Raw genomic sequence first — 25924 nt, forward strand, 5'->3', positions numbered from 1 at the left:
TCAGAGAAATATGAGAGCATTAACAGAAACTGAATTAACATTTATGGGTTTTTTTTTCTTTGAGCATTTAATTCACAATTTGAAGCTAAAACAGCTCTAATTCTTCAATTACATGCATGCACACATACAACTTGCAGGACTGAATTAATAACATCTGATTTAACAGCAGTATTTCCACTGACTTATTAAGAAACATCATAACTTTACTGAATCTATTGACCTTTAGGTTTAGTCTTTAATGTTTGGCAGGGAAAGGAGTCTGGCCTTGCTGTGCTGTGTGAGGTGAGAATACTGCCCTCTGTAGGTAGAAGTAGGGAGTTTCCTGCTGTGTAAGGACAGGTGTGGGAGCATCTAGGCCTCTGTCTGAATCCTGGTAGACGTGTGGTAGGACTGATCGTGCAGGTAAGGGAGCTCTGTGTAGAAACATGAGCTGTGTTAGGGTTACAGATGTCTGTTGTCCTGTGTTGAAGGGGTAGGCTGTAGGCTGAGCCACCCAAATTCACCCCTTGGATGTTTAACCCTTTCAGTGATTTTCTAAATCAATCATGGTTGATACAGTTTGGCTTTTTGACACAAAAATCACCAGAAACCCTCTTTAATGTCAAAGTGAAAACAGATTTCTACAAAGTAATATCAATTACATAAAATATATGACGTAAAATTAGTGACTGCATAAATATTCAGCCCCTTCAGGTCAGTATTTACTAGAGTCCCCTTTGGCTGCAGTCACAGCTCTGAGTCTGTGAGGATAGGTCTCAGTCCGGCTCAAACATCTGGACACTGCAAATGCTACTCTATTCTTCTTTGCTAAACTGCTCAAGCTCTGTTGAGGAATCAAGCATGATCAGCTCTTTTCAAGCCCAGCCACAAATTCTCCATTGGGTTTAGGTCTGGTCTTTGACTCTGCCACTCCAGAACATTCCCCTCGCTGTCTTTAAACCATTTCTGTGCAGCTTTCTCTGTGTGCTTTGGATCATTGTCTTACTGGAAATTGCAGCAAATCCTCTTCCAAGCCATAGTTCTCTTTCAGACCGAGTGAGATTGTCCTCCAGTATTTTCCTACATCTGCAGAATTCATTTTACCCTCAACCTTTACAAGCCTTCCAGGGCTGGCTGCTGAGAAGCATCCCCACAGCATGATGCTGCCACCACCGTGCTTCACAGTGGGGATGGTGTGTTTGTGGTGATGTGCAGTGTTTGGTAAAGTGTCTTATCTGATGGTCAAGAAGCTCCATTTTGGTCTCATCAGACCAAAGAACTTTCTTCCTGTTAACCATGGAGTCTCCCACAGTCCTTCTGGTGAACTCTAGTCCAGACTGAATCTGAGTTTTCTTCAACAGTGTCTTTCTCTTCTCCACTCTCCCATAAAGCTCTGACTGGTGAAGAACCCGGCCAACAGTTGTTGTCTGCAGAGTCTCTCCATCTCAGCTGCTGAAGCTTGGAGCTCCTTCAGAGTAGTCATAGGGGTCTTGGTGTCCTCTCTCTCTAGTCTCCTTCTTGCACGCCCACTCAGTTTGTGAGGATGGTCTGATCTAGGCAGATTTACACATGTGACATATTCCTTCATTTCTAAATGATGGATTTAACTGAACTCTGGGGGATGTTCAGAGCCTTTTTTGTCCCCATCCCCTTAAGTATACTTTTCAATACCCTTTCAACCCTTCAGTAAGCTTTGAGTGTTCTTTTGTCTTCATGGTATAATGGTTGTGAGGAATATAGACTCTCCTGGAGTGTTTTTTTATTTATTTATTCATTTTAAAGATTCAGTAAATATCAATCAACATTTTTGCAGTTAGACTGAACTAAGCAGAAGTTTGACAGTGTGCTGGGGTATCTGTAGGGAGGGCTGTGAGAGACTCTCCCCACAGTAAGTACCCTATCTGGTTACAGAAACCCACAAATACTACCTGAATTTGGAGTTTTCTGTTTTTGCAGCTATTTATCTTTTTCAAGCTATTTACTAGTCTTGTAAAATAAAAGTATTTGCCCTAAACTTACTAATGTCTTCTTTTCTCAGCTTTTTCAGCAACAACAAACAAATCTAATAAATATTATATTTTTGAATCAAATACATGCTTCCTGCTCTTCTTGAACCTGTAAATAAAAAACAGAGGCCTATCTCGGCCCACAGGCTTATACAAACCTTATATCAGGGCTGTCAAACTCAAGGCCCAGGGGCCAAATGTGGCCCGTGGCACAGTTATACCCGGCCCACCAGTATGAGGTCTGCAGATTTCCTCCAGAACAAAAATGTGAACTAAACCCTGATGATTTAAAACATCCCCGATGAATCATAAAAATTAGAAATAGTAGAATAAATCTGATTAAAAGTCAGGAAAGTGAAAAATACATTTGTTTTCATTTCATATTCCAATGTTGTATCTCACAATTATAACTGAAAGTTATGGTTTTAACTTTCTGTCTTATATTTTGACATTTTAGAATCACAATTTAAAATTTTAAGTAAAAGTTGATCTTTTTAACGGATCATTTTTTATTTTGTCTCACATTTTGCCCATTAAAACTCATAATTTTGACTTTTTCTCCTATATTTTGACCTTCCAGATCAACAATTTTAAATTTTAAGCAATATTTTGACTCATGATTTTGAATTGTATCTCACATTTTGACATTTTCAACTCCTAACTTTGACTTTTATAACTTATTTTGACTTTTAAAACTAATGATTAAAAACTGTATCTTATTGTTTTGACCTTAAAAACATGTGATTTGGAATTTTATCTCTTTTTTGGCCTTTAAAACTCACAATTTTGAATTTTATCCCTTATAAAATCTCTTAAATTCAATAATTAGACTTTTATCTCATAATTTCAACATCAAAAATACTGATATCAACTTTCTATCTCAAAGATCTGCCTTTTAAATACATTATTTGACTTTAAATGTCATGTTTTTACCTTTTGAACCAATAAGTTTGACTTTTTCATCTCAGATTTTGAGGCTTTAGACTTACCATGTTGATTATTTTAATATGAAAATCAGTTTTTTGCCCCCATAATTCATTCCTGGTGAAAGTGAGGTTGATATTTTATGGTTAAATATCCACGCTGTTGGGCCCACAGGTAAGACCCAAAGTCAGAATCCGGCCCCTGTTGTGCCTGAGTTTGACACCTCTGTCTTATATTCATCCTTGATGCTGTGTTTGGTCATACTGTTTTAACCAAACTTCAAGAATCTTTGAAATATTTTCAGTTTGTATTTCTGAGAGGAAGTTGTGATAATTTCAAATAACCTCATTTTGCGTGGCCTACCACTCGGTGGCTGAGTTGGTGTTGTTCCCAGTCTCTTCCACTTTGTTATAATACCACTGACAGTTGACTGTGGAATATTTAGGAGCCAGGAAATTTCACCACTGGACTTGTTGCACAGGTGGCATCCTATCACAGTACCACGCTGGAATTCACTGAGCTCCTGAGAGCGAGCCATTCTTTCACCAATGTTTGTAGAAACAGTCTGCATGCCTAGGTGATGATTTTATACACCTGTGGACATGCAAGTTATTGGAACACCTGATTTACATTATTAGGATGGGTGAGTGAATACTTCTGGCAATAGAGTGTAGGTTTAAAGTGGCAAAAAATTGGTGAAATGGGATTTAAAAGTGGGAAAACGTGCTTTAAACTGGCAGAAATGGGTTGAACTGGTCAAAATGGGCAAATCAAACAGTGAAATGTGGTTAAAATGGGCAAAAATGGGCATAATATGTGATAAAAAGGGGTTGATAGTGGCAATAATGGGTCAACAGAGGCAACAACATATGGAAAGTGGCAAAAATTGGCTTAGAAGTGAAAAAACAGGGAGTGAAGAGTGGTGTAAAGGGTTTAAAATTGATAAAAATGGGTTTAGAGTGGCAAAAATGTGTTAAAATTGACAGAAATTGTTGGTAAAAAGGGATGAAGATGGGTTAAAATGGAGTAAAGTGGCAAGAAATGGGTCCAAATTGATGAAATGTGACAACAACAAAACTGGGTGAGAAGAAATCATTTCAAAAGTATTCTCAGCTTTAAGGCACCTGGCGACCCCCTCTTCGTGTTTCACAACCCCCGATGGGGTCCTGACCCACATGTTGAGAACCATTGATGTAGAGGATCCTCAACTCAGACTGATTTAACTAATACTATGGTAGTAGTGATACAAAGAAAATGTAACAGACTTTATTAAGGCTGAGCACTTTGCAATTTTTTAAATTCTTCACAGTGCTCACCAGCTGTTCTCATCATTATGTTCCACTCTGCATGAGGCTGACACTAGTTCAATATAAAGGATATTTCCTGGACATAGCTGCATAACGGCTTAATCTCTGTGACCGTGATTCTTAGCAGCAGACGCACACGGATGCGTGCAAAATAATTAATAAAAACACTATTTCCTTGAACTAAAATTAGAGCCACAGTTTATGAGACTACAGTTCTACAGCGTCTGCAACGTGCTCACATTTGAAACTCTACTCAGAGCTGAAGCATGACCACCTGTGACGTGCTCAGGTACCTCTAGCCTCTCAGCGTGCTGTCTGCATGGAGACTGCTGGCTTTCACTTAACTATAGTGTCAAACTCAGCGATAGAGCCCACAGGCCATGAGATTTCTTTGGCTGACCGCAGAGATCAGCCCTACCCACGGGTCTGTATGTGACTGACTGAATGAGTGACTGACTCTACTTTCAGAACTGTACATACAGATTTGTGCAGAGTTGGGCGTGGTTTAGTTGTACTGAAAGCCCTCAGTAATGGCTGCGGTAAAAACCTCTGATAAAGCTTTAGCACTGCGTCCGTTTTACTTGAACTGGACCACGTTTCTGCACGCAATAAAGAATAAAAACAACCCTGAATGCTTTTCATGTAGCTGTAGGAAAGCAGCATGTTTAAGTGGAACTGGACTACATTTCTTTTTAACAAGCACAGTGTGTAACACTGAAAGTTTGTCACGGCACAGCAGTTCTTTTTGCATGCTTCCTGACCGGGCTTGGCATCAAGTTTACATGAAGCTCCCAAATTAACAATCTGTGAATGTGACTGACAGAACGTTCCTACAATCACCTTCTGAAAAGCCCTTCCCTTCCAAAACACTTTCTATGGGAGCTTTCCCAGATGATTGTGAAACATATTCAGCTGATCTGGTGTGTCAGGTTTGCTGTTTCCTGCTGAAAGGGCTTAATGTTTTAAACTTTAATGATCCTTCAATTCTCAACCCACAGACATTAAGGACAGCACAATTACACACCCTAAACTCCAATCACTCTGCCAGAGGACACACTTAAGTCAAGCATTTCAACAAGCATCCCGGATAGTTGTGGTCAGCCATACACAAGGTTTTAATCCAGTCTTGTTTTCAGTGGATTTAATAACCGCCTTGATGGGCCGTGGGTGCTAAATAGAAAAGGGCTCTAACTATTCCAGTCCATTAAAATGATGGCAAGCCTTCAAAATGTTACGTCATCCTTTAAAAATTCTGTCTATGATGGAGAATTTTCAGTTAATGCGACAGTGGCTATGTCAGTGTGCTACTTACAGTTTGCAGCATTACCTTGGAAGGCCACACTTTAACAGCTTTTCACCTTAAGTAGGAAATACTCATATACAAAACTAAAGCATCAGTTTGCTGTTTAATAGTTACACCTAAGCAGTCTTCTAGGAAGCAGTGAGGATGGGTGGGGCCGAGCAGCACATATCCACCGGCCATCTTCTGTTATTGTTTTGAATGAAAGCCCCTGGTTTACATACTGTACCTGAACGCACCACCATAAAGCTGAGCTCTGGATTGTCTTCAAAGTGGAAAATTTGGACCTCTAAAAGACCCAAGGTAAGTTAACTAATCAGTTGTTATTTAACCTCATAAGCTCTTTGACGTCAGAGCACTGTGTTTGTGTGTGTGTGTGTGGGGGGGTGTGTGTGTGCGTGTGAGCCATACAATATGTTCAAACAAGGTCAAGGTGTTGAGAAGTACAGTTGCCGAGAGAGGGAGAGCTCACACTGACTGTAAAACCAGAGTGGATCTAAGGTCAGTGAACCAGATACAATACTGGATGGAGCAGGAAAGATAGTGAGCACTGATACAGACTATCACTGCAGTGCTGGAGGGGCTTTTACTGTTCAGCTTTGGCTACATAGTAAGCTAATAAGTAGCTTTGAAATATAAGAAACACATCAAGGATGTAAAGTTTAATTCAGCCTAATTGAACTTCGATCATCTGGTTACTCTTCCAGACTGTTATCATTTAACCAATGACATAAACAGATAAGAGCAACAACTCATTGTTTACCTGTCAATGTGCCTATATCTCCTAATCAATGCAGCATTAAAGTTTCTTTTACAGCTTCACCATTTAATCATTAAATGAAGCTTTGCTCACGTAGGAGCCGACCTGTGTCCATTAGAGAATCTGGGAATGACATTAATCGTTGACCAGAATGGAAAAATTAAGTTTGCAAAGTCTCTCATCATTCAAAGTTTTAGATCTACATAAAATCTGTCTTTAAAGGTTGCAGTAAAGTACCAATAAGCAGCAGTGATCCTCTGAAGCTGTCTGCACCACAGTAACACTTCTGATTTTATAGATGAGTGAATGAGAGTATAAAAATACGAGTGCAGTGTATGCGCATGCTAATCTGCAACCTAAATCAGATATGGCAGAGGTCATAAACTTGTTTTGACATTGCCGGCCGCGACACTGAGCCCTCACTTATGCTTCCAAGAAAGATAGTGTAACATGAGACTGCAGCTTCAAAACCCCGGACTAGATAACAGGATACTTTCATATGAAGATCTGAAAAGAATAGAGAAGGAGGAGGCTGAGGACAGGCCAAAATGGGACAACAAAGCTCAGTACATCCTCACCTGTGTGGGCTTCTGCATCGGGATAAGCAACGTGTGGAGATTTCCTTACTTGTGCCAAAGTAATGGAGGAGGTAAGATCATAAGAAGATGGCGTGGATGCGTTTTGATCAAGCTACTTCCTGTCTGATAATCACTAAATGGTTGATAAATCAATGTGCTGATAGGGGGGTCCCACCTTCATATCTTTTTTTTACACTAATAACATTTCTGAAAGTTGGAACAGTTGAAGGGTTGAACTTTACAGTGATAAAAATCATTTCTACCTGCCTTGCATTCAAATATTTAAGAGTAAGAAATACACAGTAAGACAATTTTCTAAAGCAAAAAAAAAAAAAAAAAAAAAAAAATTTAAAGTTGTGGTATCTTTAACCACGTTGTGCAAGCTTATGAAAAACAGAAGAGCGACATATGGTGGATACCGAGTGCCCCAATATCTCCTGACATATACATACATACATACATACATACATATATATATATACATATATATATATGTATATATTATACCAGCTGATTAGTGGTTTACCTTAGATCAGGGGGGTCAAACTCAGTAACAGCAGGGGCCGGATTCTGAACTTGGGTCTAACCTGAGGGCCTAATAGGGTCCATACTTAACCATAAAATGGCAACCTTATTTTCAGCAGAAATGAATTATGGGGGTAAAAAACTTGGCTCTAAAGATAAATGATTTTAAAAGGTGAACATGATAAGTTAAAAACTCAAAGTCTGAGAAAAAAGTCAAACATAAGTTTAAAAGGTAAAAACATGACATTTAAAGTCAAAATAATGTTTTTAAAAGGCAAAATATGAGAAAGAATACTGAAACCACGAATTTCAAAAGTCGAAAATTGAGACAAAATTAAGAATCATGATTTCAAACTGCCAAAATCTGAGGTAAACATCAAAATCATGAGTTTAAAATGTCAAACTATGAATAAAATTTAAAATCATGCGTTTTTAAGGTAAAAAACTGAGATAAAAGTTAAAGTTAGGAGTTGAAAAAGATCAAAACGTGAAATAAAAGTCAAAATCAGGATTTTAAAAGGTCAAAAAACTCAGATGAAATTAAAAACCATGAGTCTAAAATGTCAAAATATGAATAAAATTTAAAATCAAGAGTTTTTAAGATAAAAACTGAAATAAAAGTTAAAGTTAGGAGTTGAAAAAGATCAAAACGTGAAATAAAAGTTAAAAACATGATTTTTAAAAGGTCGAATAACTAAGATTAAATAAAAAATCATGATTTTAAAAGGTGAGAAGGATGAGATAAAAGTCAAAATTAGTAGTTGAAAAAGGTAAAAACATGAGATAAAAGTCAAAATCATGACTTTAAAAGGTAAAATAGGCTTTAAAATTTTAAATTGTGAATCTAAAAGGTAAAAATATGAGATAAAAAAATCAAAGTTATGAAATGTTAGGGTTAAAATATGAAATAAAATGTTAAAACCATAACATTTAGTCATAACTGTGAGATGCAAAATTGAAAATGTAGAGAAAACACAAACTTCTTTCCCATGTTCCTGACTTTTTATCTAGTTTATTACTGTTTAATTTTTCTAATATTTATGATGTAATCAGTGTCATTATTGAATCAAAAGTGATTAAATGAACTGGTCAACAGACTGAAATTTGTATCAAATAGAGTGGAATAAAATACTAGGGGGCCCCTTATAAATGTCCAAATGGTATAGTCCAGCACCACAAAATAACGCAAGTAAATTTAAATTAACCATGGTAAAAACACTGCTCATACACTGGGAAATTATGGTTCAGAAATACATTCAAATGCATAGATATTTGTAAAAATGACGCAACACTTGTTGCTTGGCTAGCCAGTTAAGGGGGCCCTGTGTAATATTCTGGGGGCCACAAATCCTTAGCTACGCCCCCGCAACCTTCCTAGTATGAACTATAGTTGGTAATGGAATCCCAATATGGGTAGAGCAGTGATCATCAACTGGTGGCCTGGGGACAACATCAGGCCCATCATAGCCCCCCATCCGGCCCCCAGAAGATCATCAAAAATCAGAAAATGTGCTGGGGAAAATATGTTGTGGTATGAAGGGTGTGTTGTTTTAAAAATCTCTATAGACTTCATTACAGTGGTTTCATGTCTGACCCATTTTATAGAAATTCATCCGCTGGCCATTATCAGGGAATATGATTCATGATAGACACTCATTATCCAGTCCTAAGCTTCTGTTTTCCACATCAACTTTCCACATTTTGAGAGTTCAAGTTTTCCTGCCAAAGAACCACAACCATAGATCAGTTTCCTACCCGGTGTTTTAGCATCAAACCCAGTTATGGACAACATGCCAGCCCCAGAAATATGTAGCCAAAATATTGCAATTGCCCCCTAGTGGCAGTTACAGTTTAGGCAATTGGGACTGATCTCACTGCCAAAGGCAAAAAATACTTTACATTGTATGAAAGGAAATAAAATAACCAAACCATGACATGTTTATTAGACCAAATATTCATTTGATTTTTGTTTTTTTGTGAAGACCAGCCCCTTCAGCGTTCTCCAAGAAAAAAGCTGGCCCCTGTACAAATGTGTTTGATGAGCCCTGGGTTAGAGCAGCTAGTAGTCCTCTGCTTCTCTGCTGGGGCTATCAGCCACCTTAAGCTTGGTTTATGCTTCTGCGTCGCGTCCACGCCGTAGCTAAGCATAGCCCTCTGCGTCGACGCGGACTTCTACGCCGTAGCCTGTTGCGCACCTCCAAAAAATCCTAACTACACGTCGCGGCGACGCGGACCGCAAGGGCTGTGATTGGTCTGCTCAAAACGTCATTTCACCGTCCAGGTCCCTCAGTGGGCGAACCAGTGTGGTAAATTCACCCGTTCTCAGCCTCAACTCGTTTAGTGGTCGTACAGACCACCTCCGCAAACATCTTCCCTGTCGCCCGTGCTTCAACATTTGCATCAAAATAATTTTTTCGTCGATATCGATGAGCTCCAACTCCAAACACACCCGCTCCACCTCAGTCACCATGACCGGAAGATAAACAAGGATTCAGATGTGACCCCTCTGAAACCACACACACAGCCACACCCCCTAGCAGCATGGCGGTGAATTGCAGAGCGACGCATTCCCTCGACGCAGAACTCAGAACGGTCATGTTGTCACGGCGTCACGTTGATGGTGTAGGCACAGTGAACCACCACTATTTTAAACACTTCATAAGCTTGGTATGTCAGAATCATAGACCACAGATATATTGGACGAAGCCTGAGTGGCGTCAGACTTTGGTCCTCAACACCTTTTCGTGCACCATGTCTTCCCCCACTCTCTCCTCATATTTCCTCTGTCTCTTTAGCCCCCCAATAAAGGCCTTCCATTGCTGCCATATTGAAAAAGTTGCCTCAAATGAACTTTTTGATCAACCCTGTAACAGAAAAGAGGGTGCAGTGAAGGCAGGTCCCTTTAGAAATAAATAAGAATCCCGCCCTATGCAGTGTGGGCCTATAATAAGACGAACCATTCTGACTAAAATTAGTTCTGAACCACGTGGTAAATACATTAATTTGTGATGTATAAATGTGCATTTTAACATGAGGTATGGCTGTGACTTCAGGTGCTTCAGCAGGCGGCCTCTAGTGGGCCTTCGTGGAACTGCAGTTTCATCACTTCCACATTGGCTACATGTTTCAACCACACAATCTGCAGCTTGGCCAGGATCTTCCCTCGGATGGTTTGCGTCCTAAATCCCAGAGATTTTTTCTCTCCTACTGCTGAGTTGTGGGTGCTGCCATATTTTGGTGACCGCATAGCTGCGGTGGCGTCTAAGCATCCCAGGCTCCCACTGACACGAACAGCTGCTTAAAAACATCAAAGAGAAGAAGACAGCAGAAAGTTCCTTTGAATATTCATTGGTACAGTTTCTCTTCTGTCTCACACAGCTGCTGAAATAACTACATGCAGATCTAACTTGATTATGCTAGCTAGTAGAGCCATGTAATCTACAAAATCATTTCATTAATATTTCCTTCTAAACTGTCTTAAGTACTAGTAAGTCTGCCATTTCTTAGAGCAGCTGCTAATTCTACAGGTTCTTCTCAATCTCTTTTACATTATCATGACAATAAGCTGCAAAGCTCCAAAGTAATGGCCATTTAACTTCTGTTTTTGTGACAGATCTGTCTATACTGGAGGGGAGAGATGTAAAAACCACATGGCACATCCAAGGAGTGCCTTAGGGGTCAATGTTCGGCCCCCCTCTCCTCTTGATTTACACCGTATCATTGGGTTCAGTTATCTGCTGCCTTGGTTGCTGATACCATATCATATAGAAACTAATACTGAAGATAAAAAAATATTTACTTTAGTCAGCATTCAATCAACGATGTGAGCGTTATAGTGAGACGCCACTAAAGTAGGAGCCACTTATCAGCTCCTGTTTTTAACCGGAGCCGTCTGTACTGGAGGGGAGAAATGCCAAAACCACACGGCATGTCCACAGGAGTGCTTTAAAGATACAGTATGCAGAATTTCTGCACTGAAATATTTGTATCATTTTAAAAGGTGACCATGCCTTTGTTACAGTATCACAAATATTTCAGGAAGTTTTCAAAGACAGACATTTTTTATTTTTTTAACTGTAACAGGATGTCACCTGTCATGGTGGCTGCCATAGGTTACAAATTCAGTCGCCTATACTCACCTCCGTAACATGAGAACCCCCAACACCTGGCCTTTACAGTGAGTTAAGACCAGCCCTCTCAGCATCGCCCACCTCCACAGCGTCCTGCTCAACGCTACTTCATGTTTTAAACGGAATACTCTGATAAATAAAAACAGTACAAGCCGTAGGTATTAAACAGAAAACCAGTGTTTTCTTTTCATTCATAAATTGCTTAACCTTGCAAAGCAGATGGATTTGCCTGTTTCCATGTTTCTCACTGGTGAATCCATCTTGCAAAGCTCCCGTCTGAACCGTTTGGGCCCGGTTAGAAAGTGACAGGACCAATCAGCGTCGAGGGGCGGTACTTTTGGGCGTGGCAAAGTCGTGATGTAAGCAAGCAGGGACAAGAGGCCTATGGCAAGCCGTTTAACATGTAAAAGTTAAGTCTGACTATCCAGAATTAAAACTGTAGAGATCTACAATGTCTCTCTGACTAGTCATAATTACATTTTGAACAGTTGGAATTTTAATTCAAGTTATCTGTAATTCAATTTTGATTTGGCAAAATTGAATTATAGATATCTGCAAGGACGTCACCGAAAACATCATTCAACTCGTCACACATCTGAAATGACAGTTACAGATATCTGTAATTCAATTTCGCCTAGGCAGGATGAGAATTAAAGATATCTCAAACGTCATCAATGACGCTGCTTTATTTTGGATATCCAGAAATACGTCATTTCCCCTCCCCGCTATAATCAAACATGAAGTGGGTTTGTTTCCTTATGTTTATGAATGGAGGAAGACAGAAGCAGTCATGGCGTTGGCTCACACAGGTAGGCCTACAATGTGACATGTATGGCGAGCAGATTTCCATAGATTTGATGGTTTGAACAACAGCCTGCTCCGCTCTGGCCCAAAGTGGGAGGCAGGTCAAATTTGTCATAATTACAGACATCTGCAACGTCATTTCGCCTGGTCAAAACTCTAATTCAAGACATCTCTAATTACATTTTGACTAGGAAGAATTAAACTTACAGATATCTCCAATTTGCATATCTGTAATCAAAAGTCATTTCAAGATATCTATAATTGAATTGTAGATGTCTAAAATTGAATTATGATCATCCCTAATTCCATTTTGAGATATCTGCAGTTCCATTTTGACTAGTCAAAACTTAATTTAAGATATCCAAAAAGGGACATGTAGATATCTTTAATTGTATAGAATTGAGGCGAATTAAAGATATCTGTAATTCTAAGTGAGTTAAGATGTTGAAATGGTCGCTGGTCTGGTGCTCTTGGTCATGCTTCTAGTTTTCCAGCTTGAGATGGAGCCATATGAGGAGACCTGGACATTATTTGTGTGACTGAATATCTACTTCAGACAGGATCACTGATTTATGATCCAGAATTAGGAGAGTGGGGTCTTAGGAGTGCCCCCTTTCCAGCACCAGAACCTCAGTTAAAGGCTTTGAAGACTGCACTGACTGACACTATTGATATATTTGGAGTCATTGTTCCCATCTAAATGTATTTCTGTAGCATGATTCTGTTGATAAATCAGAGTTATGCTTTTGAAATTGCAGCATTTCTTAATTTTCTACCTGGTACCTTTATAAGATATCTTTTCAGCCTTTGCAGCCTGAGTCTTCAAAAGGTTGATTAGTCTAATAATTTATCAATACAGCAGGGGCTCTTGCTGCATAACTATTCCCCTATGGACCCTGTGTCATGTTATGGTTTCTCAACTTTCAGGTGCGTTTATGATTCTCTATTTGATCCTGCTGGTGCTGGAGGGAATGCCTCTGCTGCTGATGGAGTTTGCCATCGGCCAGCGTCTCAGGAAAGGCAGCGTGGGAGTTTGGAGGGCCATCCACCCTTATTTGACTGGTATTGGTAAGAAAAATAAAAAAGGCTAAAGGAACCACTGGCACACATGAACATAAGCTTTAATGAAGCAAATATTTGCCTACTCATGAGCTTCATAGCTGTTAATGTTTTGTTCCTACAGGTATTGGGTCTATGCTGGTGTCCTCATTGATTGTTCTGTACTACAACACCTTAATAGCCTGGATCATGTGGTATCTCTTTAATTCCTTTCAAAGCCCACTGCCGTGGTCCCAGTGCCCTCTCAATGAAAACAGGACAGGTACCTGAAGGCATACATGAACATCCTCAAGCACATTATATCATCAAAATGCCACACTGGATTAAAAGACAACTGTTTCTCACCCCTATAGGCTTTGTCCCAGAGTGTCAGAGGAGCTCAACTATGGATTACTACTTTTACAGAGTGACTCTGAATAGCACACCCTCTATAGCGGACTCTGGTGAGATTCAATGGCCCATAGTAGTCTGCCTGATAGCAGCCTGGACAATCCTCTGTATCTGCTACATACGGGGGATCAGCACCTCAGGCAAGGTCTGTCAAACTTTATAACAGCATATATGCATGAATAAATCCGCGCTGTAACATGATTTCATAATTTAAAGCATTTTCTCGTCACCTCAGGCGGTGTACATCACAGCCATCCTGCCCTACATCGTGCTGGCCATCTTCCTGGTCAGAGGGCTGACTCTCAAAGGAGCACTGAGTGGAATAAAACACCTTTTTACACCTGATGTATGTTCAAAATCTCAAACAAGCAATTCATCATTCTCATACACAAAGACATAACAATGCTTCTTCCTCCTTGCAGGTTGATAAACTGACAAGTCCAACGACTTGGTTGAATGCTGGTGCCCAAGTGTTTTATGCCTTTGGTTTGGGATGGGGGGGACTCATCTCCTTCTCAAGCTACAACCCCATCCAGTAAGTGACATTAAGATAGTTTTTTCTGTTTTATTGAGACACAAGAAATGTCAAGCCATTCAAGCACCCACTCATAGCCAGAATTATCAAGACACTTGACAAATAGGGAGGTCTAGGAATGCTTTCTTTAATGGGCAGGAACCCGGAGAGGAAATAAACTCATACTGACAGCCATCTGACAAAGTCACGGGGGGTTGGAAAGGGGAAGGAGGAGCAGAAGGAAGATAGACGAGGAAGAAACAGAAAGATGAAAAAGAGAAACAACAAAACTTCAGTGGCATAAAGATGGAAACGGTTTTCAGCAATATATGTCACTAAATTTCATTTTTTTCTTTTCTCCAGCAACAACTGCATGAGAGATGCTGTGATCCTCACAGTAGTAACCGGCCTCACTTCAATCTATGCAGCTGCAGTCACCTATACCATCATTGGCTTCAGGGCCACAGAGAGATATGATAACTGTATAAGCAAGTGAGTAATCAGGAGGTCTTGGTATGAGATGGATGATTTACTCCTTTGAATTTAAAGCCAGTCTGCTATTAGAGTATCATCATATTATCGGTCCTTTCATACATTCATCTTCAGTCCCTTGGTCGGGACTTTGTTGCAGTGGCAGCAGGCTAAAGCTTGATTTATGCGTAGCTACGCGTGGCCTTCTGCGTTGATGCGGACCCCTACGCCATAGCCTGACACGCACCTCCAAAAAATTCTAACTACGCGTCGCGGCGATGCGGACCGCAAGGGCTGTGATTGGTCCGATCAAAACATCATTTCCAGCAGTGGTATTTTCTGGTCTTTCATCCTGTTATTAACAGCAACGCTACATCATTGGTTACGTTTGCAGAGGTCGTGTTAACCCTATATTCTCCGTCACTGATGGATTTTTTTTTTGAAGGATGACGGAGAATTTTGAAGGCTGTCCGTCATTTTGACGGGCTGGAATGATGAGGACGAGCCTGCATTTCAGTGCACACACGCAGACAGATGCATAGACCTTTGCACACATGGACTATCAAGGAGGTTATTTAATCTATTAAAAATCTTGTAGCCAGTGGGCTCTCACTGACCTCAGCATCATAGATTAATGAAAGCACATTGGTGTCCGTGCTGACAGCGCACGGAGCGGCTGCTGCAGCCTGCAGGTGTTTCAGTACACAGGTCGGCATGCAGAGGCCTTTGCACAGTGAACCTGTTTCATGTTGTTCTAGTCATGTCTGCACACTGATGCCGAAATTGTTGTTTTATTTCCCTTTCTTTTTGTAACAGGTTCGATTTTATGCAAAATTTCATATGTGTCCAAGGTGACCGATGATTCAGAACAGTTCTCACTGCTTCCACCTCGCTTGCTCACCACTGAAACCTCACTTTAAACTCCAAAGCTTGCTCATTTATTATGTGGATATCAACCATGGAAATATAACAGAGAGATGGGTGAATGATGATTCAGATCAGCGCCTGTTGCTGTATTCTCTCTTGCTCGCTCACCCCCACCCTCTCTCTCTCTCTCTGAAACCTCACTTTAACCCCGTAGTGTTCATGATATCAGTCATGGAAATCTCACAGATAAAGGCATATGTTTGTAACCTACTCACAGGTCATAACAGAGACACAATTATAAAGTTGTTTTCCATCTCTCCAACTTGTCTCTGTGCTGTGACACATGAGCGTGTGCTGTATGAAACTCTCTGTCAGGATGGATCCAGCGGGATTTTAAAGGAGTGACGGACAACAAAAAAGTCCAGCGCAACCTCTGGTTTGTGCTCATGTGCAAACAACATGTAATATCGTCTGCTGGTTGTAATCACACACCCAAGCATCCACTCTTTCATTAAAAACAGACATACAATTCTGCGGAGTGCGACGCAGCCACTCGGATGTTACCCCTCTGAAACCACACACACACAGAGCCACACCCCCCTAGCGTCATGGCGGTGAATTGCAGAGCGATGCGTTCCCTCGACGCAGAACTTGGAATGGTCAACGATCGCATTGACGGCGTACCTACGGCTTGGACGGAACGCAGAAGCATAAATCAGGCTTAAGCCTGGTAGCCTGGACTGGCCTCTGCCCAGCAGTATTTGTCAAACTACCTTTAGTTTTTCACAGGTAAACACAAAACTCCCTCTGGCTATACAAGGACCACTTGGCTCATAGCCACTGCCTTGGTACTCCATTACTACCTTAAACAAGGTTCTCAGGGAGTCTTAAGTTTGTTCCAGTTCTATGAAAAAAATGCCAACTTCCAGGACCCTCTATAGCTGATCATGGATAATATTAAAGCAGTCATTTCTTCATTTACTCTAGTTTATCTTTAACTTCTACTACTGTATATTTTTCACATATTAACAAGTGACATATTTGTCCCCCAGTAACATCCTGACGCTAATAAACGCATTTGAACTTCCTGAAGAAAGCATCACGACGAGCAACTACAAGGAAGCTCTGATTAATCTGAACAGCTCCTATCCTCACATAGTCCTTGGACTGGGCATTGAAACATGTGACCTTCAGAGAAATCTCAATGAGGTGACTGAGCTGATGAGCATTTATCACAGTCCATTACTTTTCCTCCTATTTCCTCTCACTACAAAGGTTTCTGCTTCCATGCAGGGAGTGGAGGGAACTGGTCTGGCCTTCATTGTGTTTACAGAAGCCATCACAAAGATGCCTGGCGCCCCAGGCTGGTCTATCCTCTTTTTCATGATGCTTCTGTGCTTGGGAGTCTCAAGCCTTTTTGGAAGCTTTGAGGGTGTGGTGGTCCCACTGAGAGATCTCAGTTTATTTCCTAAAAAATGGCCCCAAGAAGCAGTAACAGGTATTCTCTTTTAGAGTTACACATATAAACATTAAGATTTGCAACTGGAAGTGAATTATAAGCAAGATTTTAAATGAAATACTTTTGTGTATTTGTGTTTCAGGGGTAACATGTCTAGTAGCCTTCGTCATTTCCCTCCTCTTTGCAACACAGTCGGGGCTTTACTGGGTAACTCTCTTCGACAACTTTGCTGGATCTATTCCACTTCTTATCATCGGAGTATTTGAGCTGATAGTTGTTGTCTACCTCTACGGCATTGACAGGTTTGTGGAGCTCATGTATTTTCTTGCATGTCCCTATAACTGATCAAACATTGAAAAAGTTCCAAACAGAGATTATTTATGATATGCTACCCCACCCCAGAACCTCTAACGCCAGGTAGACTGAGGCCTGGATTTCCCATTGTGTTCAGACACAATGGAAAATGTGACTAAAACTAAAAGGAATTTCCTCTAAAGACTAAGACTAAAATTAAAAATAGCTGCCAAAATTAACACTGAACTTGTAAAAAAGCCCATTTCAAACCGAGTACACGTGGTGATATGACCGTGTGTTGAATAACTAATTGATAGGAATTGAGTGTCGAAAAAGATGGCAGTGAAAAAGATCATTTAGCGTCTACACTGTTTCTGTTTTCCATTGCAGCAGCATGCCAGTCAGTGGAAGACAAATTTTTGTGCAAAAAGGAAAAGAAAAACTTGAAATAAGGTCATAAATGCAGTCTGTGCAAAATACTGTATCTGTGCACATACATTATACTGTGAGCTTCTGCCCAGTTCAGAGTGAGATTGTGAGCATATTAAAGTTAAAATGCAAGCTTTTCTATTATTAGGCTGCAGAGTGATAGACTATGGATCATAAATTAGGCAGACGTATGCAGGCAGATTCATTAACATCTTTTAAATCACTCCTTAAAATTCTTAAAGAACAGCCTTCATGTGAGGCCTCCTTTGATCTATTTTATGTTTTCATCACTCTTTTATTCATTTGCTGCTCTCGCTCTATTAATCCATGCGTCTTCTTTTCATTGCCATCTTAACATCATGTTTTTAATTGACTTATCTGTTCCTTCTACTTACCTGCTTTTAATCTTATTATTTCTTATTTTAACTCCAATGATGTGATGTCTTCCTCTTACGTGTGTATAGAGTTAAACTTTCATATCAGATTGTCTTTTCCCAGATATTTTCATCTTTACTAGTTTAACTGTCTTTCAGATAAGGGGGTATCTGCAGGCAGCTGTTTCAGGACTAGATTCAGGACCGTAGATCTGGGGCTCTGCTTGCACACGTGTCCTTTATGGGCATTCTTTCAAATACAGATTGCTAAGCTATTGCTATTGCTACTACTCATGACAGCAATGGATGACAATCAGGATATAGTGCTTAATGAGATAAGTAAAATTAAAAAAATAAAGGAATTTGTGATTCTGTACTCAAAAAAGGTTCTTATTTAGCCTGGAACTTAGAAGGCAGTCATAATAATAGTGGAAAAAATATGGCTTACACCACTAAACATGGGTAAAACAGTTATATAAAACTAAAGGAAAACACCAACATAAAAAAGTACTTCAAGTAAACTTAAGATTTCTGTCTATCAAAGTTGTGCCAACTCAAATGAAAAACACAGGTCCTAGATCTACAGTCCTAAATCTGCAGTCCATAATCTGCTGCAACCTGTTTGATTGCAATGCTCCTCCACTTCATTGGGTGGCGCTGTTGTCAAAAACACGGATCCTGGAGTTAGTCCTGAATCTGCAGTCCTGAAACTTTTGCCTGCGAGCCTGCAGATAGGGACTACTGGTCTTTCAAGACCATCTGTGTCATTTCCACTCTTTTCAACTGTGAATTTTGTAAACTTCTGTGTTTCAGTTTGTTTGACTTTCTGTTTAAATTCTCAAGACTTTCTCTGTTGGATTCATTGCTAATTATTTAGTTTATTAATCCCTAGTAAAATACAGTAAAGCACATTAATATTTCTTGATTAATATGTCAAATTATAGTTATTTACTGTCATTCCTGAAGAGAAAAATGAGTTTTAGTGGTTGAATGTTATGCTTGATTCATTTCTGACTTCTCAGAGAAGCCCAGTGAGCCGGCTCAAATTTGGGTGAATTCAGTTGGAAATTCCTCATTCCTGTTCAAAATGGTAAAACGTGGAGAGCTGACTGAAAATGAAAGAGTCTGCATTAAAGCACTTCATGATGCTGGATGGTCTCTGAGACAGATATGACAGGTGGTCTAATACATTTGTTAAGCACTGTATATAAATTATTATTATTACAGGAGGTTATACACTACTATTTTACAACAGACATGTGCAACGAACACTTAAAGGGTTTAGATTTTTGGTGCTGCAATAGTACTCTAACCTGTTACTTTAATCTGTATGTAACAAAGTAACGCTAACCAACACTGACATCAGGACCAAGCCACTGTTAGCATTCAGCCACCTCTTAGTTGGCATTTCTGTTTATTAATTATGGAAATGAAAATGACTGTGAAGCTCAAGAATAATCCAGCATGATTGTTACATTGTCAGCAAAAATACATCCAAAGAGTTTCACCTCAGAGTTAAACTTAAATGTGCTTAAAATGAATGTCAGAGTCTTAATGCAGCCCTTTCTGTCGTATCCATGACAACCAAATAGAAATACTAACCAGGAAGTGACTGTGCTATAGTTAGCTTTAGTTTGTTGGTAGCTGATTGGCCAAGAGAATGTATTTTTTTAACATTTGTTTAACATCCATTGTTTCTCCAGTCACATTTTAATCAAAATAGGATTAATAAATTGTCAGAATCACCATGTTTTAATGACATATCTGGGATTAAACACCCACAACTCAGAACGAGATAAGTATTAAAGAAAATATATAGATGAATTTAACAGTGCTACATGTTTTAAAACAAGCACGCTTCCTACCCTGAACATAACAGTGGGAATATGGTCTATGGAAGGAAACAAATATTAGATATGCAGATTGGGTAGCAGAAGCTGCACAGTTGTGTAGAACATTAGGATTACAAGGGTAGGTGGGATGTACAGCGTTCATAGCATGCTCATTTTTGATAAAATAATGACAGCTGCAGAGCAAACAAAAAAAGGTAAAGGAAATCACAGTCATCTTTATTTTCTCTTTCTTCCCTCGAGGAGATGGAGGCTGGGTCAGAGTTCAGCCAAACCTAACAGGGGTGAGCGCTATAGCACAAACAGGCTTCTTGTCCTGGCTCTGCCTTGTCTTGTTCCCTTCAACATCTCCCTGCTGACTCTGTTTTTCTCTATTCACATGTGGGTATGATGTGCAAGAAGAGCTAACGAGGAAGGGGTGGTTCTAGGATGCCTGAGCATTGTTAAAGACCCTGTAAAGTAAAAATAAATCTGTATTTAGGTTTGTGGTATGATAGATCACTGTGTTATGAACCCCCAGGTCAAATTTCAGTCACATAAAGCATCTCCAAGTTTATAAAATGAAGCTTCAAATCATGAAAAATGAGGCAGTAAAATCTGCTCCAGGATGGTGTGGGCGTGTCTGTTGAATGAGCTGAAGCCACGCCCACTCAGGACACAGGTAGTCTGCAGCATTAACCCCCTCACTCATGGTGTCATACTTGGAAAAATATTTTCCCCTAAAAACATGAACCAATAAACAAAACATGCACAATTATAACTTTGCAATGAAACATGAACATTATAGAACAGTACAAGAGTACAAGACTGAATTCCTTTGCACCTTTGTAGTGTTAGAGGGGCGGGGTCGTTCTCTACTGTGGGCTCCTGACATCGTGAGCCCACATATTGGCCCCGCCCACATGAAACCAAGCCAGGAAAGAGATGAAATGGCCTAAATCCAGAATTCAGTCTCATGTAGATCTCAGAGTTTTCACATGTTTACAGCAACCAGATTCCAACATTTCTCGAGTGTTTAGACAAAAACTTCGGATTTCACTTTACAGGGTCTTTAACCCCGCTCCCTTGTAATTTATAGCATGGTTGAGGCCAGTATGTCCAGAAATCGGACATGCAAATAAGTGTTAATAAAATAATCATTTTTCAACCTTTTTTTTCTATTTTTTTTACTTTAACTGCTTCAAATCTATTCAACAACTTCATGTTAGGTTTGTTTTATGTACAGGCAAAAAAAATCAGAGGAAATATGTAGGATATGAATCACAAACAATTTCTACCTCTAACCAAAATGTGACCGCGATTACGCTCATTACACACATAAATAAATTTACTGCATATTTGAGATATGATATATTCTTACCTATTGATCGAAGGACCCGTGCATCCTCATGCATGTCCATCCACTTGCTGTAAAGCGATGGCAAAGTTAAAGTTGGTCAAAGTTCCCCCTTTCTTTGTCCCAGTCTGCAGAACACAGAAACTGTATGTTTGAATGTAACAGGGTTTATACAGGAATCCTACAGTTGGATTTACTACCTTTTTCTACCTTTTTTACTACCTCTACAATATTTTTTACTACCAACATGCAATATTTGTGCTCATAGCTGAGCTTGTGTTTGCAGTTGCACTGCTCTGTGTCGCACCAAAAAACGAAATAGGGAGCTGCTCCCCCTGCGCGTGAATCTGCTGCTGGTGAATGATGGATTCTCGGTGTGATTTGACCGCCCTGACACCGTTCCAGGTCACAGTATGGGGCTACGTGATGTTTGCCGGTGTTTCGTGAAGCTGCTTTGACATGCTGTTATTGTTTAGGAGGGGGCGGGGTGAGTGTTTGTGAGTGAAGGACAAGTTGTGCCCCGCTTTAGTGTTCCCCTTGGAACATATTCCTCAGATATGCCTTCCTCTTTCTAAAAAAACACAGTATTTCAGTCAAATTCATTCAATTTCCACGTTAAATTGTAAATTCTGTTTTTATTGATCAATTCCGTGATTCCATTAATGCAGAAATCATAGGGCCCTACATTTATGTTTTTTTGCACACTTTACAAAAAGCTTCCCAGTCATTCCTCACGACCGGCTGAAGCCAGTCTTTAAATGTCGGGTCATCGAGCCAAAGTTGTGAAAACTTACCTTTTCCCATTGTGATGCTATCTTGACACCACGCATGAGCACAACAGATCGAGCAGCAGAACCATTCGAGGCTATCAACGCCGACCCAGGTCCTGCCATCCTGCTCACACGTGTATTTTATTTTAAAAAATTTTTTTGGTTAAATAAACTTAAACAAAAATTCAGGATCAATGCAAAAGTCATAATATATTGTAGGGGTGATGAAAAATTTACTTCCAAGTCAAATTGTGTTTGTTATCTTTTACTACCTTTCAATGGCCTTAATTTGAGCTAATTTCATCTACTACCTTTTAGTACCTTACTACCCCGCTGATACCCTGTGTAAACACTCCACTTCTGGGATGTCCGGTTCTAAAACTTGGACGCAGATTCACTCCCAAGCACACGCGTAGGAGCACACAAACTTTTCCTTACACATGTGGCCCACTCTCAGACATCCATATTTAGTAGCACGAATTGTTTCATTTAATTCTGATGATGTTTAGTGGGTGAAAGAGCGCTTCAAACGCTCTGAGTCCATGGAAGAAATCCTGCATGTGCGTCGTAGAAGGGGTTAAAATGGTGCACTGGCACTATCCACTCGATCACTGTGGAATGGTGAAGTTTAGAGCCCTGGTGATCGAGTGACTGCATAGAAAAGGATGCTATATGTTGTTTTGGTGCCATAGAACAAGGATGGATGGAGCTATTTGGCATCAATAGAGTTCTATGGGGAACACTTTTGTTTTTTTTAGTATGAAGAAAAATAATAAATTTGGCCAAATTTGATGCCTCAATCTATAAAAATGTGACTATCAACTGATATAATGAAGATAAAAGTGATGAATGTCCTAGGATCCGAGGGTTCAGCCTATCCTAATTGTTGTGGGCCAAACTTGACAAGACACAAACGAGGGTAGATGCCTACTTGACAACACAGGGGTGTCTTGGCCTTTGCTGCTTTGCACTGTTGGGCTTTGAAGCATATCAGGGGTCATGAAGGGAAGCAAAATCAAAAATATTGCCTTTATCTGATAGCTCCCATTAACAGGTCCTAGGGCTTAACTGGGAGTAAGAGTTTTCTTCCAGAGCGTTTCCCCTTTTTCAGAAGGGCAAGTGTCCTAAATCTGATTTCATATTTTCAAACTCTGAGAGATACTTTTCTCACGGGATAGGTTTAGAAAATACTGCAATACATTAAAATCTTTGTGGTTTTTCAGGTTCAATGAGGACATCAAGTTCATGATTGGATATAAGCCCTCCATCTTCTGGCAGGTTTCATGGAGGCTGACCAGTCCTCTTGTCATTCTAGCTATTTTAGTTTTCTATCTGGTTAACCAAGGCCAAGAAGACCTCACCTACCTAGTCTGGGATCCCAGCTATGTAAGTAGACAACCTCTTATATAATCAATCTAGCATTATGCTGACTTTACTTTTCACCCTGGTTGTGTGATGCAATAATTATGTAGTGCTCAATACAGTGGTTCTCAACCTTGGGGTCGCGACCCTCTTTGGGGTTAAGGTTAGGGTTAGGGAAGCAAGTATATGTTTCATTCATTTGTGTGGTAGGTAGCCTCCTTAAAAATGGGTTCAAATCCCTTTTGTTAAAAACAGAGATAAAATGGGTTAAAATGGTTAGAAGAGGTTAATAATGGCAAAAAAAAAAAAAAAAAAAAAAAATGGTGGAAAAGGTGGTGAAATTGGATTTTAAAAGTACCTGATGTTGGCTAGAAGTGACAAAAATTTGATAAAGTTGGCAAAAAAAAAAAAAAAAAAAGTGGCAAAAATTGGTTAAAGCAGCTAAAAAGGGGAATAGATAGTTGTAAGGGGACTCAAAAAGTGGCTGAAATGACTTTAAATTGGCAAAACTGGGTGGAAAATTTGGTGAAATGGGATGAAAAATTGATATAAACTGGCAAAAACTGGGCAGAAATTGGCAGAAATGGGTTAAACTGGCAAAAATGAGCATATCAGATAGTGAAACATGGTTGAAATAGGCATAAAAAATGTGCTAAAAAAAAGTGGTTAATAGAGGCAATAATGGGTCAACAGAGCCAACAACAGGTGTACAGTGGCAAGACTTGGTGTAGAAGCGGTAATAACAGGCAGAAAAAAGTGTTAGAAGTTTGAAATGGGAAAAAATGGGTTTTAAGTTGCAAATATGTGTTAACATTGGCAAAATCAATGGGAAAAGTGATAAAAACGGGTTAAAATTGAGCAAAACTGATGTAAAGTGCCAACAGTGTCATTTAAAAAATATTCTTAGTTTTTTTAGGGCATCTTGCGACCCCCTCGCAGTGTTTCCAGACCCCCATGGGGGTCCCAACCCCAACGTTGAGAACCACTAGTTAAACCAGTTTCTGGCAATATCTGCTTATTTTTTCCTTCTTAATCAACCATTTTTGCATGTTTATATCAATTTTCCAACGCTATTTCACCAAATTTCCACCAATTTATTCCAATTTAAAGCCATTTCAGCCATATTTTAACTCCTTTTAACCACTATTTATGCCCATTTTGGCAACTTTGATCCATTTTGGCCTTATTTTGTTGTTGTTTTGCCACTTCAAACCCATTTCTGCTACTTCTAAAATCCAACTTCACCACCTTTTCCACCATTTTTTGCCATTATTAACCCATTTTATCATTTTTTAGACCATTTTCATTATTTTTTGCCAAAAAAATGATGTACATTTTTAACAAGGCTTTTACTACACACATGAATAAATACAGATATTTGTGTCTTTGATAAGAGACAAGAGAGGTTGTTAATCAGGTTGAATATAAAATATGGTTATCACAGTGTAACTTTACAATGGACCATGGTTTTGCTGACCTCCATGGGGCCCCGGTTTGGCTGGGCGCTAGAAAGCTCTCCCCTTTATCCCCATTTTTGGACGGCCTTGTCTGCATATGTTCTTGAATGTTCCTGGCTGTTCATCCACCTTCAGGTACAGTGGGGGTCTCTGGGACCTTTACTTTGGGGGGTCACAGGCTGAAAAGGTTGACAACCTCTGGCTTAACATCTTTGGGCTGTTCTTCTTCTGTGGTGCAGCACATGATTAAGAATTAGTCAGCAGATTACCACAGTCAAGACTGATACTACTTCTATGTTCTTTACAGGAGAAGTTCCCATCCCTGGCGTCAGTGCCGTACCCTTCATGGATAAATCTGGTCATCTTTATTTTGGCAGGAATCCCTGGTCTTGCTGTGCCCGCGTACGCACTTTATAGGCTGGTCCTTGTGAGGTGCAGAAAAAAATAGAATTTTTAAAACCGACAAATGTTCATAAAATTAGATTAATATCGCAAATTTCTGTTCTCTTTCCTCATTTCAGTAACCATTATTTTAAATGCAGTGGTTTTTCTTTTTGTACACATTCATGCTATGAAAGGATAATAGCAGTGTTGCCTTGATAAATACTGGCTTTCCATGAATGTTTCATCATATTTGTTGCTGCTTAATTAATGCACTGTAGTTACATGTCACTTTTTACCCTGCCTATATATTTTGTTATGGTTGGCCTTTATAAATAAGGGTCTAAAGAGTCTAATGTTTACTGTCTGTCCAGCTCTCTGTCTGTTCATTCTTGGTGTAGTAGTAATTTTTTGGGTTAGGCCTTATTTTACCTGTTTCACTTCACAATAACTTGTAAAATATATTGTAATTGTAATAATGCTAAATGATCCTAACCATACAGTATATCTGAAAGAGGAGAAAGTTTACAGACCTCAAACTGCCGTTAAAGGCGCTGGTAAGGTTATTGAACTGTATACCTCAAGATACAATGCATGG

The 25924-nt window shown here is 39.7% G+C and overlaps 1 protein-coding gene across 1 annotated transcript; it reads left to right on the plus strand.

The window, feature by feature from the left end:
* The first annotated feature begins 6726 nt into the window (after nucleotides 1-6726).
* On the plus strand, nucleotides 6727-25393 carry LOC121524117 (sodium-dependent neutral amino acid transporter B(0)AT1-like). The gene is made up of 12 exons (XM_041809329.1): nucleotides 6727-6925; nucleotides 13241-13381; nucleotides 13497-13634; nucleotides 13726-13907; nucleotides 13998-14108; nucleotides 14185-14297; nucleotides 14640-14768; nucleotides 16667-16823; nucleotides 16908-17112; nucleotides 17216-17375; nucleotides 23350-23512; nucleotides 25253-25393. The coding sequence occupies exons 1-12, from the start codon at nucleotides 6727-6729 to the stop codon at nucleotides 25391-25393; spliced, it is 1839 nt and encodes a 612-aa protein (XP_041665263.1).
* The last annotated feature ends 531 nt before the right edge of the window (nucleotides 25394-25924 follow it).

The sequence above is a fragment of the Cheilinus undulatus genome, linkage group 16, assembly GCF_018320785.1.
Source record: "Cheilinus undulatus linkage group 16, ASM1832078v1, whole genome shotgun sequence".
Taxonomy (NCBI): Eukaryota; Metazoa; Chordata; class Actinopteri; order Labriformes; family Labridae; genus Cheilinus; species Cheilinus undulatus.